Here is an 18,128-nt window from a genome sequence, read left to right as displayed (position 1 = left end):
ACAAGCTTGAAAGAGCAAAGCCCGAGCAACGTTGAGCAAATGCCGGTGTTTACGTTCGGCAACACCATTTTGTTGTGGTGTGTTGACACAACTAGATTGATGTATGATGCCTTTGAGAGCATAAAATTGCTCAAGCTTAAACTCAGGGCCATTGTCACTTCGTATGATTTGAACTCTGGTATTGAATTGAGTCTCAATCATTTGAATGAATCCGACTAAAATGTCTTTTGTGTCAGATTTATGTTTCATCAAATAAACCCAAGTGCTTCTAGTGTAGTCATCTACGATGGTAAGGAAATACTTGGCACCTGAAATAGAAGCAACTTGATAACCACCCCAAATATCAATATGCAATAATTCAAAACATGATTTGGTAGAAATAGAGCTCAAAGGAAAGGGTGATCTTGTTTGTTTGGCCAATGGGCAAATTAAACAATTTTCCAAATCACAAGCCTTATTGTTAAATAAAGGTAATAACGAAGTGACTTTATGAGATGGGTGTCCTAGGCGTTGGTGCCAAAGCTTTGGTGAGACGGTTTGAATATTGTTGCATGTTCCTTTCTTTGATGGGTCGAGGTAGTAAAGTCCATCCCTTTCAATTCCTGTCCCAATCATCTTCCCCGAGCGAAGGTCCTGAATGACACAAAATTGGGTGAAGAAAATGGTGACATATAAGGAATCATAGGCTAGTTTACTGATAGATATTAAATTCAACCTAAAGAACGGCACACATAGGACATTTTCAAGGATAAGATTATGAGAGAAAACAACTTGTCCAATGTGAGTGACTTTGGCAACGGAACCATTTGGCAGTTCAACTGTATGATTTTCAACAGCTCGTGAGTGTGTAAGGAGACTAGGACTGCAAACTATGTGATCCGTGGCACCACTGTCCAGGATCCAAATACTTTTGGTTCCTTTACATGAAAAAGAGAAGGCTTTACCTGAAAGTTCTTCATGGCTAGGAAGATTACTGACTTGATTGGCAAATGATGATTTGTTCTTGTTCAACATCTGAAGGATTTGCTTGCAGTCCTCCTGAGAGAACGGGAAATTAGGCACTGTCTCTTGCTTGTTACTTTGTGAAACTTGATTCCCCTTTGAAGAAAATAGACGATTGGATTCGGTCTCTGTGGCTGCTTTCCGTTTTCGACAGAAATCGAAGGTGTGGCCTTTCCATCCGTAAAAAGTGCACTTGAGATGTGCACGACAATTTTTGGTGATGTGATTGGTTTTATTGCACTTTCCACATCGCATCTCTTTGTCTTCAGGTGTAGCTTCTCGCGACAGATTATTCACTGCAAAGACAGCAGTTTCTAGTTGTGTGCTTTTCCCATTGGAAACCTCTGCCTGGCGTTCATGTCGAAGGACCAACGCATATGCCTTGTTCACCATAGGCAGTGGTTCGAGAAGAAGAGTATTGCTTTGAACCGTAGCATACGATTCGTTCAGTCCCATAAGGAACTTCATGGTTTTCTGAGTTTCAACATATGAGTTCATCTCATTCTTTGTTCCACAACTGCATGCTGGAATGGAACACAAAGTATCACGTTCATCCCATAAACTTTTAAGTTTAGTGAAGTAAGAACTTACACTCATATTGCTTTGGACGCAATCATGGATCTCGTTCTCAACATGGAACAGCTGAACTATATTCACATGTGAGAACCTCTCCTGCAGATCGGTCCACATTTGTCGAGCATCCTTGTAGTTGATGACACTCCCTGAAATCTCCTTTGACATGGAGCCTAGTAGCCATGTCTTGACCAAGTTGTTGCAGCGATTCCATTGCTGTAGCTCCTCAAAATTATCCTCACTTGGTTTGTTGATCGTTCCATCAACAAAACCAAGTTTGTTCTTGACCGTTAAGGCCATACTCATGGATTGAACCCATGTGTTGTAGTTGTCTTCCACCAATGGTTGTGGTACGAGGATTGCACCAGGTTGATCCGAGTGGTGGAGATAGAGCGGGTGGTTGGGATTTTCCCATTTTGAATGAGAGGCCATGCCTAGAATGGTTGACCTCGTGGCTGCTTTAGAGCTGTGTTTTGTGGTTTTTTCCCAGATCACAGCTCTGATACCATATTGAATTTTGATGTATATTTGCTTGATGAAAAAATTACAAGATGAAACATATATATAGGGAAGAAAAAGATCATAAGCCTAATTTTGCCTAACTTACCTATCTTGCTTGACTAACCTAACTTGCCTAACTTTGAACAAGAAAGTTGACTAGCCTAATTTCACCATTATTCCAACATGTTTATTTCATGCATTTTAACACTTCCCGGACCAAATCGTAGCCACAAACCACTCGTCATCTGGGTAGCCTATAGAGTCGAACAGTGGCTCTGCATGTTCAATCCGATGACGGGAAGGAACTGAACTGAGAGCTTCGTAATTCCCAGCGGACTCGGGGTGGAGCTTCGTAATATTTCTTCTGATAAATTGCGTACACTTGTATTAGACAGAATGCATGTAAAATTTCGATTCACATTTGCGCCACAAGCCACATGACGGCGGCGGACCAGAATGTAAGTGACAGTGAAGCGAAAGCATAAGTCCATAGTATGATAACTGAACATTCATTCTCTCCTGCTCCAAATAATTGCGTCATTATTCCTGCCATATTTTAAACTGAAAATATGACTTTAGCCTTTGAAACTTAAGTTTCTTTACATAAAACCCAACATTGTCTTTTACCTGAATAAAACCCAATGACTAGGCTCCACATAAGCAAATTCATTAATTCTATTTGCCTTTACACATTTTGCATTTTTTTAGATGCCTAAAACACCCCTAATTACAGTTTTAGTGTATACATTAAATTCTATGCATATTTGAAGTGAGGGATTAATGAAAAAAATGCATTAATGTTTAAAATCATTGCATATTAATATATCATAACAAATTGTATGTTAATGCTTCTGGAAAGAAAACTCACTAATGTTATACTTTCCTTAAGATTTCGTAATTGTTTTTCAAATTTGCATAAAATTTGACAATTTTAATTTAATATTTTCATTTTCTTACCCAAATGAAAATTTGAAAGGGCACTATAAAATTTGTTCAGTAATAATACATGCAAAATAATTTACTTATAAAGTTAAAGAAATGTTATTTGACAACTTTTAAAATTTGTCCAGTAATAATACCTACAATATAATTTACCTATTGTTTAATCAAATAAAAAAATAATGTATCTACTATTTCATTTTTATGGCGATAATTTGTCTTGGTTTAGTTTTTACGAAATAATTTAGGCACTATTTAACTTGACCAAAATAATGTAACTACTACTTTAATTTACCTACAAAATAAATGCTATTTGATTCAAAATTAATTTATTTATATTTTACATATAAATATAGATAAATTATTGTTAACACGCATACATAATAACAAATAAAAAATGTCTAATGTATGTAATAATCTATGTAAAATAATTTACCTACAACATAAAGAATATTAATTGGTTTGTTTTTTTATCAAACAATATTATTTGATGGAAAATAACTGATTAGACAAAGGATTTTCTTTTTTCATGCGAAAAATGTGCTCATAATTGTTTATGAATATGGATAAGTTAGTGTGTGTGTGTGTGTGTGTATATATATGTTACTAATATTTATGATACATTTATGATACAGGAAAGGAAAATTTTCCATGTGGGGTTAATTGCTAATCATAATTAGGGTGAGTAATAATATTTATTGACATAATTAGGGTTTCGTGGCATAAGTTGTAAATATGTTGTAATAATTGGTTACATATTTGCCTACATGGTAATCTATTTGAATTTTGGGTTTTATTTGAATACTTACTATTAGGTGGGTTTTTGTTTGGAAAATAGGAGTTTCAAAGGTCTTTCTCTAAAGAACCCTCAATAAACAGTACTTGAGAACAAACTTACATTTGTTACGAGAGAGAGAGAGAGAGAGAGAGAGAGAGAGCAAGCGAGCGAGCAACTGCTGATTGCACTTTCTGATGTTAAACAACAGAAGAGCAAGCGTACGAATGTTCATCGCAGGTGGGAGTGAAAACTGAAGCAGAAGAACAAACCGATATAATGGATCAGAGTGCACCAACCCAAATTTCAGTGCCCCCTTAACAACCAAGATGCCTATAAGAGGCAGGGCAACATAACGAACAACTATGATGCCAACGACAAGAGATTTCTGAATCCCTGACCCTGCTCTTGAAATAGAACAAACCAAATATGCACAAACCATGCACAACAATATAACAGAAATAAGATTGTGTGTTTTTAAAACTTACAATTACCAAATTACCCTCCCATATAAATGGTTACCTAGAAATTCCAACCCTTATTTCTCATTTTATAGAGAAAGAAACATCACCGAATTTCTTGTAGAAGGGACCGGAAAAGTAAAGAAAGAACCAGGACAGTAATGAAGTTAACTCCCACCCTCCTGATCATTTAGGTTGTATTACAATTGGAAGATTCTGATTTCTCTCTTTCAGTTTTTTAATTTGGGATTTTTGTTTTTACTGTGAGAAATTAGGATTCTTGATGCAATATTTGGAGTGAATCCTTGAGCACGAGAGTTTTGGAGCAAATCTTTGAGGAGTGTGGTGAGTATTTTGCCTATGTTTTAGGAAATCAGGTTTTGGGAAATGTTAAAGAACTCGATGCTGGTTACAACGGCATCATCACCATCAAGGTCAAAAATGAAGTTGTGGATGTTACGTGCAACGATGTTGGTTTGTTGTGTACGTGCATCGTGCAATTAACTGCATTGGGAGATATGTGGGGTCTAGATTCTAGAAATCCCTTAAAGATAGAACGAAGACTACCCTTGAGAATCAATGACTATAAGTTCCGGAATTTCGTTAAGCCTCCAACATTGATTCATAATTAAGTGTACAATGCAATTATAAGATGTTAAGCACCTCCAATGGTTATTGCTTTAGTTTAGAAATTTAGACAAAAGCAACATAACCCAGAAAACAGTTTGTATAATTGTTGATCGTAACTTGCCTTTTCTCAAGAAATGTTTTTGCTTTGATGAAAGTATAGCAATGGTCTATCAACTTTAACCCAATTGGAGTAGTGGTTCATTAGCTAAAAATCCATGATCATTGGTCCCTTAGTTCATCAAAACGTGCAGTTATGGTCATTTTCATCAACTCCTTTAGAACTTCCATAAAACTGAGTCATGAGTCACACACGTATGGCTGAATCAGTGGGCAAATATGGAAAACCAAATGAGAAAAATTATAACAATGGTCCATCAACTTTAACCCAATTGGAGAAATAGTCCATTAACTTTAATCAATTGGAGCAATGGTTGAAGACTCTAACCCAATTGGAGAAATAGTACCTCAACTTTAACCAATTTGAGCAATTGTTTTTTAACTTTAACCCAACTGGAGAAATGATCATTCCAACATAACTCTTTTTGACGGAATTCTACCGAAGTTGATGAAAATGACCATAACTGCACATTTTGATGAGTTAAGGGATGATGATCATGAATTTTTAGTTGAGGAACTATCGGTCCAATTGAGTTAAAATTGAGGAACCACTGCTACAATTTCTCTTTTGCTTTAGAAACATTTTTCCCCATTGCAGGAGCTTTCCAAGAAAAGTAAGAACCTGAGGGTCCACCTACAGCATAACAAAAATCAGAATCATGAATTAAATGATCTGTCACCAATAGGAAATATACATGTTAATCAATACTTAAGTAATAATTCAATTATCAACATCCACATCATTTGGTTTACAAAATTTGGTTTAAAAATTTAATCTCTCTAGCATTACACAATGAAAAATTAAATAACTACAAAAGCTATGTGTGTGTGTGTGTATGTTTTGTGTGCACCAGACAATCCAAATTATGAAATAGTTAAAAATATGGGTTCCGAAAAGGCTTTTCTAATAGCATTCTCAATTAGGGTGTCACATCCTAGTCTCGGCTCCGCTGTAACACGATATTGTCCTCTTTGGGCCCCAACCACGCCCACACGGTTTTGTTTATGGGAACTCACACGAGAACTTCCCAGTGAGTCACCCATTCTAGGATTGCTCTTGCCCGAACTCGCTTAACTTTGGAGTTCCTATGGAATCCGAAGCCAGTGAGTTCCCAAAAAGTCTTGTGTTATATAGAGGTGGGCATGTACATATAAGGCACATCACCCCCTCTCCGTTGGTTGATGTGGGATGTTACAATCCACCCCCTTTAGGGGCCCGACGTCCTCGTCAGCACACTTGCACCACACGGCAAAGTGGCTCTGATATCATTTTGTCACATCCAATCACACGGCAAAGTGGCTATGATATCATTTTGTCACATCCAATCTCAGCTCCGCTGTAGCACGATATTGTCCACTTTGAGCCCCAGCCACGCCCTCACGGTTTTTTTTTTCTGGGAACTCACATGAGAACTTCCCAGTAGGTCACCCATCCTATGATTGCTCTCACCTGAACTCGCTTAACTTCAAAGTTTCTATGGAATATAAAGCCAATGAGTTCCCAAAAGGTCTCGTGATATATGGAAGTGGGCATGTACATATAAGGCACATCACCCCATCTCTGTTGGTCGATATGGGAAGTTTCAATATTTTGTCACATCGTAGTCTCGTCGTAGCACGATATTGTCCGCTTTAGGCCCCGACCACACCCTCACGGTTTTGTTTCTGTGAACTCACACGAGAACTTCCTAGTGGGTCACCCATCCTAAGATTGCTCTCGCCCGAACTTGCTTAACTTCGGAGTTCCTATGGAATCCGAAGCTAGTGAGTTCCAAAAAGGCCTCATGCTATATGGAGGTGGGCATGTACATATAAGGCACATCACCCCCTCTCCATTGGTCAATGTGGGATGTTATAGAATGGCTCTATATATTTTAGAGCTCCGAGGAATCTTTGGGACTTTATAAGAGCTATTTCTTCCGGGCTCTATATGGGGTTATATATATTTATTTATGTAGTAATTTGATTATGCGATACTTTTTTTTTTGTTAACTTTCCTCAAGTTGATTTTTGGACGTGCTATCTCAATATTTTTTTTATGAACCTTTCAACCTAAATTGTGGCAAAGTTAGATTTCATCACTTATGAACCGTTTGTTGAATTAGATTCTCTTGTCTCAATCTCATCCATTGAAAGATACAAACCCCCACTTTGTCATTTGAAATAATTTGATTTTCACGTATAACACAACAATTTACCTAGCACCAATTGGTAAATTAGTATCATACAATTTTGAAAAAAATTATTTAAAAATTTCACCCACTAATGCCCATGAACATTAAATCAATTTGAAATTTTAATTTTTATGAAATTTAAAACAATCATTAATTAGCCAAATTGAAAGAAAAAAAATAAAAAAGGAATAAATGAGAATACATGTAGTCGCAAGTGGAGGGAGAATGATGGAATTTTGTTCACATAGATGCTACTTTTTTGTGGGACCCACTGTTTTTTGAGGCTAAATGTGGTCTAATTTTATGCTATCCAAGAAAGAAAATTGCTAGACCCAGTGGTGCATCTAGCCCCATTTTCTGACTCATTGGGGATGAAATTTCTCACTAAGGCTTGAAATGTACTAATCTCATGAAGGATAAAGTCCCCATTGGGATGCTTTAAGACTAACTGAGGTACAAATCTTTTTATTTTAGTAAATTCTGTAAAAGTTAACAACAAAAACTTGCAATGAAAATTCCATGGGGTGGGCCTCATCAGTATTCTCAACAAATGATATCAGGTCTCGATCAATGTCATAGTTACCGACAACTGGAAAGCACAAACTTGTCTAATTCTGTTAGACCTTCCAATCGAAGATCAGAAGAAGTTCATGAGAGCATGGTGAGATGCGTAACTTCATTTCTGAGCAGTACTCCCACCTTTTTCAATGGCTGCACCCATGAAACCAAATCCGAGGTTTAACCTGAACACCCCCGTCAATGGGTTGGAATTTTATGATCAGGAAAGCAAGCACTATTCTTACACTGACAAGTCTTTGCTGGAAATGGAGAAGTTTGGAGTTCTACCACATGAAAATGTTCCTGGCTTGATTGGAGGCCTTGATGATGAACAATCCAGAATATACGAACATTGGGTAAGCTCTGAGGGCTGGAACCACAAGTTTTGGTATTGAAAGACGTTAAGGTTGATGGAAAACTGGCCACCAAATTTGGGATTATCGATTTTTTTTTTGCTCTCATCGGACACGGTGGACTATGAATCAGATGGCATTTGGGGAGATTGGACTTTCACTTTTTTGAGATGCAGAGGGAGTGTTTTGGCACGTCTTCCTGTTATATGCAGAAATCGATTTTATGATCAGCAAATCTGTGACTGCAGGACGGTATAGAAGCCAGGTGAGGGAAATGGTAACAATTTTTGTAGTTCAAATTTTCGCTGGCAGATGTTTGAATTTGTTTTAGGGCTTTCATTGAGACGTCTGTATGGTAACATTTCTCAGAAATTGTAATAAACTTCATTATTATTTGTTTACAAGATGGGAAGTCCTCTCTTATAGAGGACCAAAAACTACACAACTAGTCCTAACAAGTGGACAAGTCAAATGATGATTACATGTGGAAAACACCGAAGAGGAAAATAAGGAGAAAAGGAAAGCAAAGCAAAGTAATGATGGCTAGCTATCAAGTAAAGTAATGATGGCTAGCTATAAAATAAAGTAATGATGGCTAGGTAGAAGAATAATTACAAGTCTATTGTCTATACCAATAATGTCTAGCAGCTATTGTTGACACTCCTTCTCAAGTTGGTGCATAGATGTCATGAATGCCCAACTTGCTTAGTGAGTTGTGAAATACTGAACTTGTGACTGCTTTGGTGAGCATGTTTGCTAATTGATCTTCAGATTTAACGAATGGAACTTCAATAAGTCTTGCCTCAATCTTTTCTTTAATAAAATGTCTATCCACCTCCACATGTTTGGTTCGATCATGTAGAACCGGATTGTGAGCAATGTCAATTGCAGCCTTGTTGTCACAATGTAGACGCATAGCATGCTTGAGCCTAAATCTCAAATCTCTCAGTAAATTCTTTACCCAAAGCAGTTCACATACTCCATGTGTCATGCTCCGATATTCTGCTTTAGCACTTGATCTAGCAACAACCTTTTGCTTTTTACTACGCCAAGAGACTAGATTTCCTCCAACAATAACAAAATATCCTGATGTTGATCGTCTGTTAGTTACATCACCAGCCCAATCAACATCAGTGTAGCCTTTAACGTCTAGATGATCATGTTTTGAAAACATTAATCCTTTCCCAGAAGCTGACTTTAAATACCTCAAGATACAGTTTACAGCATCCATGTGTGTTTCACTTGGTGCATGCATAACCTGGCTTACCATGCTGACTGCATATGCTATATCTGGTCGAGTATGTGCAAGATATATTAGCTTACCAACAATTCGTTGATATCTCTCTTTGTTGGTAGGTATCTGATCAGGATATTCACCAAGTTTGTGATTCAGCTTAATTAGGGTATCTGCTGGTTTGCATGCTAGCATCCCAATTTTCGTCAAAATATCAAGAACATATTTCCGTTGTGATAGAAATATTCCTTGTTGTGAGCAGGCCACCTCAATGCCTAAGAAATACTTTAAAGCACCGAGATCTTTCATCTCAAATTCACTTGCTAGATATTTTTGCAGTGCTGCCTTCTCTTCTGGATCATTTCCTATAACCACAATGTCATCCACATATACAATAAGAGCAGTGATTTTACCTTTCTTATGCTTTAAGAAAAGAGTATGATCTGAGTTGCTTTGCTTGTATCCGACAAAATTTCATCGATTTGGTAAATCTCCCAAACCAAGCTCTTGATGATTGCTTTAAACCATACAACGACTTTTTTAGTTTCCAAACATTGTTGGTCTGATTGGGATCCAGCTTGCATCCTGGGGGAAGCTCCATATAAACTTCTTCTTCTAAATCTCCATGCAGGAAAGCATTTTTGACATCGAATTGTTGCAAAGGCCAGTCAAGGTTTGCTGCTAAGGATAAGAGTACACGAATAGTGCTTATCTTAGCTACAGGGGCAAAAGTCTCTCCGTAGTCAATGCCATATGTCTGCGTGTAGCCTTTTTCCACTAATCTTGCTTTGTATCGCTCAATAGTGCCATCTGCATTGAATTTTACTATGTATATCCACCTGCAACCAACTGATTTCTTCCCCTTAGGTAGGTCTAGTTAACTTCCAAGTGGAATTTTTCTGGAGTGCCTCCATTTCTTCATTCATTGCACGAGTCCACCTAGGATCTTTCATAGCATCCTCTACACTACAAGGAATAGATACAATGGATAATTGATTTACAAATGCCTCACATGATGTAGATAGCCTATAGAGAGACACATGGTTAGCAATTGGTTATTTAACCTTGGCTCTAGGATCAGGTACGATAATTAGTGGACTCAATTTGACTTGACTCAGGTACGATCTCAATTTGACTTGACTCATGTACGATCTCAATAGAATTAGATTGATCAGTTACATGTTGATTGTGTTCAGGGGCTGATTGATCATGTGGTACTGTCGAAGAAGGCAATCTCAAGCCATCTGGACTTAACATTGCTGGATGTACTTCTGTGTCTGATATTGGAGTCGATGATTCTGTTTCTGCATGTATTGTTTGATTACAGTCGCCTGCCGACTTATCAATATTTATCTCAGTTTCCAAAATTTATGCAACAATTTTAATGTTGCTAATGTCTTGGGTATCCTCTTCAAACATATTATTCTCCTCCTGAAGGGGATACTCACTGTCTCCCTTTGAAAAATATGTTTCTCCTTCTTGAAACTGGACATCTGCAGTGATGTATAGAGTTTAGGTAGGAGGATAAAAACATTTGTATCCCTTTTTTGTATCAGAATAACCCAAGAATACACACCGGAGGGCACATGGATCAAACTTCCCCCGTTGATGTGGATAAACCAGTACATAAGCCACACACCCAAAGACACGTGGTTCTAAGTTTAGGATAGATGGAATGGTGAGAAGGTGGTTAAGTGTTTGGAATGGTGTTTGATATTGGAGAGTACTGGATGGTGTTCGATTTATGAGATATGTTGCAAAACACAGTGCCTCCCCCCAAAACTTATGATGCATGTTGGCACCATATAAAGATGCACGAACCACTTCTAAGAGATGTTGATTCTTCCTCTCTGCTACACCGTTTTGTTGAGGTGTATAGGCATATGTGGTTTGATGAACAATACCATGCTCTTGCAAATAGTTATGCAGAGCATGATTGACATATTCTCCTCCATTATCAGACCTAAGTGTTTGAATTTTCTTGTCAAACTGAGTTGCAACATATTGATGAAAAATATTAAACTTGGTAGGAACTTCACTCTTGTGCTTCATTGGAAACACCCAGGTCATTCTAGTACAGTCATCTATAAATGTCACAAACCATCTAAATCCAGAAGTGGTATTAATTCTGGCAGGACCCCAAACGTCAAAATGAACAACCATGAATGGCACATAACTTTTATTTAATCTTAATGGATAGGAAACACGATGACTTTTGGCCAAAATACAAATTTCACAATGGAAATCGGATTCTTTGAATTGGGGAAAAAGTTCAGGGAATAAAAGTTTAAGATAACCAAATGAGGGATGTTCTAATCGCATGTGCCATAACCAAATCTTCTTCATTCGGGTTAATTCGTCTATGCTTACATGATGCACTTGACTCAATCTATTGTTGCGTTCTTCCGTTAAGTCCAAATAATATAGTTTGCCCTTTCTAGTACCACAACCAATCACGGCCTTGGTGAGCAGATCCTGGAAAAGTGGCAAAAAAGAAACAGAACAATTAAGGGAGTCAATTATTTGAGAAACAGATAAAAGATCGTAATCGAGGGATGGTACAACTAGGACATGATCAAGATTAAGTGAGGAATTTAGTGAAAGAGAGCCTTCTCCGGTAACCAGAAAGATTGAACCATTGGCACTGGTAATGAATGTCTGGTTGGCTGTTTTTAGTGAGTGAAGAATGTTAGCATCATATGTCATGTGATCTGTGGCACCTGTATTAATAATCCACGATCTATTACAAGTATTAGCGGATGTAGAATTAGATATACTTGAGGTGTTCAAGGCTTTTGAGACCTAGTCAGATGAGCTAACATCTTAAGAAGACTCAGAGGTGGTGAATGATGCTCTGCTGGATTCCTTCTTTCGTCCTTTGTGAACCCATCCTTCTGGATAGCCAATAATCTCATAACAACCTTGAATAATATGATTTTTCAATCCGCATTTGGTGCACTACATAGGTGGTTGATTACAAAATCGATCAGCTGTTAAGGAGTTTATGTTTTGAAGTCGAGGTCCTTGTGGAGATCGAGAATTTGTGGTAAAGAGCACAGTAGCTTCAGGCATGGTGGCACTTTCTGACATGGTTCATTGTCGATAGCTTTCACGTTTGACATGAGAGTATGCTCCTTCAAGACCAGGTTTGGGCTCCATCCTCAAAATCTCACCACGAATTTGATCAAACTTGTTGTCTAATCCTACAAGAAAAATATAGACTCTAAGTCGCTCAATTTCTTGTTGCCTTAATAAGATATCATCTGGGTCCTTCATGTTAGTAGGACTAAGTTGATCAAGTTCTTGAAAAATCTCGGTTAGATTGCTGTAATAGTTAGCAATAGGAGCTCCATTTTGCTTCATGGTAAATGACCTTTTATGAAGATCATAAATTTTGGCTTCATCAGAGCCATCTGAGTAAGTCTTTTTAACAGCATCCCATACCTGCATGGCTGTGTCATAACGGATGAACCGCTTCATCTGATTAGGTGTCATAGCATCAAATAACCAACTTTTGACTTGGTAATTTTCAGCTCACCATTTGTTATACAGTGGGTCTGTGACTGCAGGCTGCTTGGTATCACGGGAAAGATGCCCATGTTTTTCTCGACCAGCAATTTTCATCTCTATGACTTGATGCCATAGAGAATAGTTGTTCTCATCAAGTTTAAATCCTGCTGAGAAATTGGAATTATCATTTTGAATGGTGACCACTTGTGTGGTGGAGTTTGATTCACCTGGTGTGAAGGACTGAATTGGTGGGTCTGATACTTCATCATCACTAGCCATTGTATAGGCTTAAGATCAATGAAGTTGAAATAAAAATAAAACTGATATGATGATTGAGATATGATATGGCGGAAGCTTTTTTCTGTTTTTGAGGTTCAAGAGTCAGTCATGATCGACTGCTCTGATACCATCTCAGAAATTGTAATAAACCTCATTATTATTTGTTTACAAGAGGGAAGTCCTCTCTTATAGAGGGTCAAAAACTACACTAGTCCTAACAAGTGGACAAGCCAAATGATGATTACATGAGGAAAACACCAAAGAGGAAAATAAGGAGAAAAGCAAAGCAAAGTAATGATGGCTAGCTGTAAAGTAAAATAATTATGGCTAGTTATAAAGTAAAGTAATGATGGCTAGCTAGAGGAATAATTACAAGTTTATTGTCTATACCAATAATGTCTAGCAGCTATTGTTGACAACATTTACTCCATGAGAAGTAGTGAATGAAAGTAGTGTTAATTATTACTAGGCATTTCTCAACTCTCTGGTAGGCACTCAGTGAACTCGTACATTTCCTTGTTCAAAGTGTTCAATGCATTGGATTGTAGAGCCTGAAGGAAGCGAGGACTGTAGAGCCTGAAGGAAGCGAGGACCATTTCAAACTAAACAAAAGGCACAGTTACCCGAAGAAAGAGTGTCGGCACAGGAGTTGCTCGAAGATGCATAAAGAACCGTTATTTGATCGATCGATGAGTACAACTGATTTCTTTTGTGCGAGTGTTATGTACTTTATGAACAAGTGTTCCTTTGTTCATTGCAAGTTTGCAACATTGAATGGATGCATGGCTGTCGCGTATATATTTTGTATTATACGATTGATAAGTAGAAATTTGAAACACTAGCTTTTATTAATTCCAGGTTTTTACACATGAGAAAATCAGAATACATAAGTTGCTTGTGGAAACATCTATTGAAAGATAGAATTCCTTTATTTCTTACATAAGTTGCAAGTACCGAAAACACAGAGTAGATACGTAAAAACATCACATATAAAGAGTAGTAACAAACTCAAGAAAAATCCTTTTGGAACGAGCCACTATCAATGCAATTGCTAGTGCTACCTTCTACCTTATCATTGATGTTGTTAAAGAACTGAAAATAGGCATATACTTTCACGCTGTCTTTAAGATCAATGTACCGCAAACTCCCCAAAAACCTACGATGAATCCAAGTACCACGCTGACATAAAACCACAACATATCATCATTTCTATCTTCATTCTTGTCATTTGCATCCTCAATAGTAAAATTTTTATCTCCAGGGCACTTAGTTGAAAGAGGAACTCCGCACAGTGATGGATTGTCTATATAAATCGACGAATCATTGAGCGTTTGAAGCTGGTTTCCAGAAGGAATTCTTCCGGACAAGTTGTTATAAGACAAGTTCAAGTGGGACAAAGAGGTTAAAGATGACAAGCTTTGAGGAATTTGTCCCGTGAGGTGGTTGTGTGAGAGATCAAGAGTTTCGAACCAATGCAAGTTTCCAATCTTGGAAGGGATCCTTCCAATCAATTGATTCACAGACAAATTCAAGGTGCCCAATAGAATGAGGCTGCTTATTTCTTCAGGGATTTCACCTTGTAAATTATTTGATGAAAGATCAATGCTCTTTACAAGATCTAAAGTCGTGTTGTACACAAGTTCTTCTCCTTTTAGTGTCAATGTGGCTTGCTCATCATAATAAGCAGCAACACTATTTGAATTTTTGACCCTTTTTGAATCTTTCACTAGCAAAGTCAAATTATTCAAACACTTGGGAATAGTACCAGAAAAGTTGTTGCGACTAAGGTCAAGAATGTGAAGTTGCTGAAGATTGCACAGTTGTTAGGAAATATGTCCACTAAAATAGTTGGACCGTAATCGTAGCATATACAACATGGATACACTGGATCCTCCTATCCATAGTGGTATTTCCCCAGATAACCTGTTGTTTCCAAGATCAATGCTCGCCAATCTAGAACAATTTTGTAAGGAATCGGGAATTTCACCTCCAAAATTGTTGTTGTTGAGCTTTAATACTTCCAGTGAACTTAATACCCCCAATGAAGTTGGAATATTACCAGAGAGATTGTTTTGACCAACATCTAGAAACACCATATTGCTCCCCACACTCCATGCATGAGAGAATTCTCCGGAAAATTGATTGCTCCTTAGAGACAAGATTCTCAAGTTAAGCATGTTGCAAACAGAGGGAGGAATTGTGCCGTTCAAATTATTCTCAGAAAGAAACAATACTTGCAAATCCGGCATCAACTGGTCAATATTGGAGGGAATTGGCCCGAAAAATAGATTGTTTTCAATAATAAGGGAAGTGGCAATAGTGGACCAAAGCGGGAGTAAGCCCTCCAATATATTATGACTCAAATCAATAGAATTTAAATTTGGGAATTTCAAATGCAATGGAAGGCTTCCACGAAATTCGTTATTAGACAAGTCTAGTTGGATGAGTTGGGAAGATATCTGCAACAACCATTCCCTTGGTATGGAATCCGAGATTCCATTACCACTAAGAGTGGCGTCGATCAATTCAGTTTGAGATTGAAGCCACATCCCAAAACCAGGACCTACCCGACAATTTATGATCCTAAGTGTGCGGAGCTTGAAAGGAGGAACCCAATCATAAGCCATGTCAAAAATGAGGGACTTGGATCGAGCTGGGTTTCCTACTTGATAATCTTGTAATCTCATAAGGTTTCTGAAATGGGCTTCTGTTAGAATACTTTCCCACGAATTGCCAAACAGATTTAGGGAAACTAGCTGAGATAGTTGGCCAAGACTTTCTGGAATGGAGCCGTTCATATTATTATCAAAGAGGTCCAATGTTTTCAAGGAGGACAAGTTTCCGATGGAATCTGGAATTGAGCCCCAAAAATTATTGTACCTAAGGTTGAGATTCTGCAAACTTTTAAACATTCCTAAGGAGGTCGGCATTTGGCTTTGCATCCCACAGTAAGACAAATCTAATGACTCTAATGTATTATTTGGACAATTTGAGAAACTCCTCCAAAATTCTTCGATCCCCCCATTAAATTTGTTTCCTGAAAGACTTAAGAACTTCAGCTTGCAAAAATTTCCAATGACTTTAGGAATTTGACCTTTTAAGCCTGTTTCAGATAAATCAAGGTCCTGAAGAGATTTGAGACTTGCAAATTCATTTGGAAAAGAACCACTGAAATTATTCTTGGATAGATGAAGTGTTATGAGGTTGGTAAGATTAAAAAACCAACTGGGAAATGCAGAACTAAACATATAATTATTTGACAAATCAAGGACGAAAAGTGAGGTCAAATTAAAGTGTTGCAAAGAGATGAGTGGAATGCTTTCAATTTGGCACGAAGATAAGTGTAACTCTGATAGTGAAGGAAGCTATTAACAACATACACCCAATTGACTCTTGTTGTGCTAAGATCGGCCTCTCCAAGATCAAGGTATTTTAGAGAAGAGAGGCGAGACAGCCAATTCAAGTTTCTTGAAGATAAGTCAAAATTCAACCCGAGATCAAGAAAACTCAGGCTTGATAGGTTACCAAGAGAGGGGGGAATTTCTCCCCCAAATGATGCAAGGGAGAGATTGAGATATTGCAAACTTTTAAGCTCCCCAAAGAACTTTGGGATGGGAATGCCTTGAAAATCATTATAGCTTAGGTCCAAGAATTTTAAATATTTGAAGCTAAGCAAAGAATGATTTATCTTACCTCCCAAGAAAGACTTTTCATAAGACGAAGAATTTGAATTTGGATATGGATTGCGGAGGTTCATCTTGACAACACGACCAGTGCTGTTGCCGCAAGAAAGTCCTTCCCATCGACAGCACTCATGTCCCACCCAAGAAGAAAGCCTACCAGAAGGATCAACAAGATGTTGTTTAAAGTTGACAAGTGCTCGCCTTTCTTCCTCAATGCATAATGATTTCACAGTAGTAGTGCTCGGAACTCCGATATCACCCAAGCAGATCATAGCAGTGGGTAGGTACGTAGATGCCAAAAACAAAATGAGAAAACAGTGAGAAAATTTGAGGGGATTGATGATATACAAGGTATCCATTGGAGAAATCAGTGTGTATATTGTTGGATTATGTGGCCAAGTGGCCATATACTTTAGAATAAACAAACCAAAAGTGGACAACATATTTCCTTGTTTTGGGGAAGAAAATATGGGTTGTTTTTTTTTTTTTACCACCCGTGAGTTTTGGCTCCTTAATAATGGAGGGTTTGGTTGCTTTCTTCCATTCGGTTGTGTGGTAGAGAGAGAGAGAGAAGAGAGCTGCTGCCCTTTTGTTTTAGAGGAGAAAAATAGAGAGAAAAATTCAGAGTTGCAGTCTTGCAGAGAGCTCAAAAAGAAGAACAAGTTGCTGCTTCAATTGGTTAGTAATCATCCACTAAAGTAATTGTTGTTGTAATAGTTTTGAGCTATATGTATAGAGAAGAAATTATTCATTATATTTCTTTCTCTATTTGTTTCTTTGGTGTGTGTGAGCTATTGGGTGTATTGGGCTTTTGGGTTGTGAGATTGCCAACACTTTGTAAACTCCCATTTGGTTGATAGTGGATTATTGGGTGAGCTCCTACTGCTCCAATGACGTACTCCAGTTACACTGACTGTGAAGGAACCTCGTTAAAATCTTGGTGTCTTTTCTATATTGTTCTTGCATTTCATTTGATATATTTTCTGTGGGTTACAAAGAGTTGGTTCTAAAAGGTTTGGTGCTATCCTAGCACAACATATATTCCCCAATTGGTTGCAGATGAACACAACAAGTGAACTCAACTCATATATAACAAGCGATGAGAGTGTAAAAGCAAATAGTGCTACCCAACTCTCTGTTGAGTTTCACGCGTTTACATTTGTATTCACACCATGAAATTGCAAAGACCGTGAGAGTGGGGAGAGGGACGACTAGTCTCCATAAAAAGAGACAGAGAAGATGACAAGGACACAAATGCTCCTGCGTACATCACCAAAGACCTTGACTTTTATTCAGTCTCACAATTTCCTCCTGCGGATACAAATAGTGCCGCAATTTT

The 18,128-nt window shown here is 37.8% G+C and overlaps 1 protein-coding gene and 1 pseudogene across 1 annotated transcript; both read right to left on the bottom strand.

The window, feature by feature from the left end:
- Positions 1-287: 287 nt before the first annotated feature.
- On the bottom strand, positions 288-2,090 carry LOC126624519 (uncharacterized). The gene is made up of 2 exons (XM_050293584.1): positions 945-2,090; positions 288-633 (listed from the first exon to the last, which is right to left on the bottom strand). The coding sequence occupies exons 1-2, from the start codon at positions 2,005-2,007 to the stop codon at positions 596-598; spliced, it is 1,101 nt and encodes a 366-aa protein (XP_050149541.1). The 5' UTR covers positions 2,008-2,090; the 3' UTR covers positions 288-595.
- An 11,820-nt stretch (positions 2,091-13,910) lies between these two features.
- On the bottom strand, positions 13,911-17,820 carry LOC126624516 (receptor-like protein EIX2; annotated as a pseudogene).
- Positions 17,821-18,128: the final 308 nt, after the last annotated feature.

The sequence above is a fragment of the Malus sylvestris genome, chromosome 5, assembly GCF_916048215.2.
Source record: "Malus sylvestris chromosome 5, drMalSylv7.2, whole genome shotgun sequence".
Lineage (NCBI taxonomy): Eukaryota > Viridiplantae > Streptophyta > Magnoliopsida > Rosales > Rosaceae > Malus > Malus sylvestris.
Note: the sequence above shows the minus strand (reverse complement) of the source record. Positions and strands in the feature narration are given on the sequence as shown.

Coding starts and splice junctions, on each gene's coding strand:
- LOC126624519 (XM_050293584.1), bottom strand. CDS start 2,007: ATGGCCTCTCATTCAAAATGGGAAAATCCCAACCACCCGCTCTATCTC. Junction 634..944: donor TAGCCATGAAGAACTTTCAG/GTAAAGCCTTCT, acceptor TGTGTCATTCAG/GACCTTCGCTCGGGGAAGAT.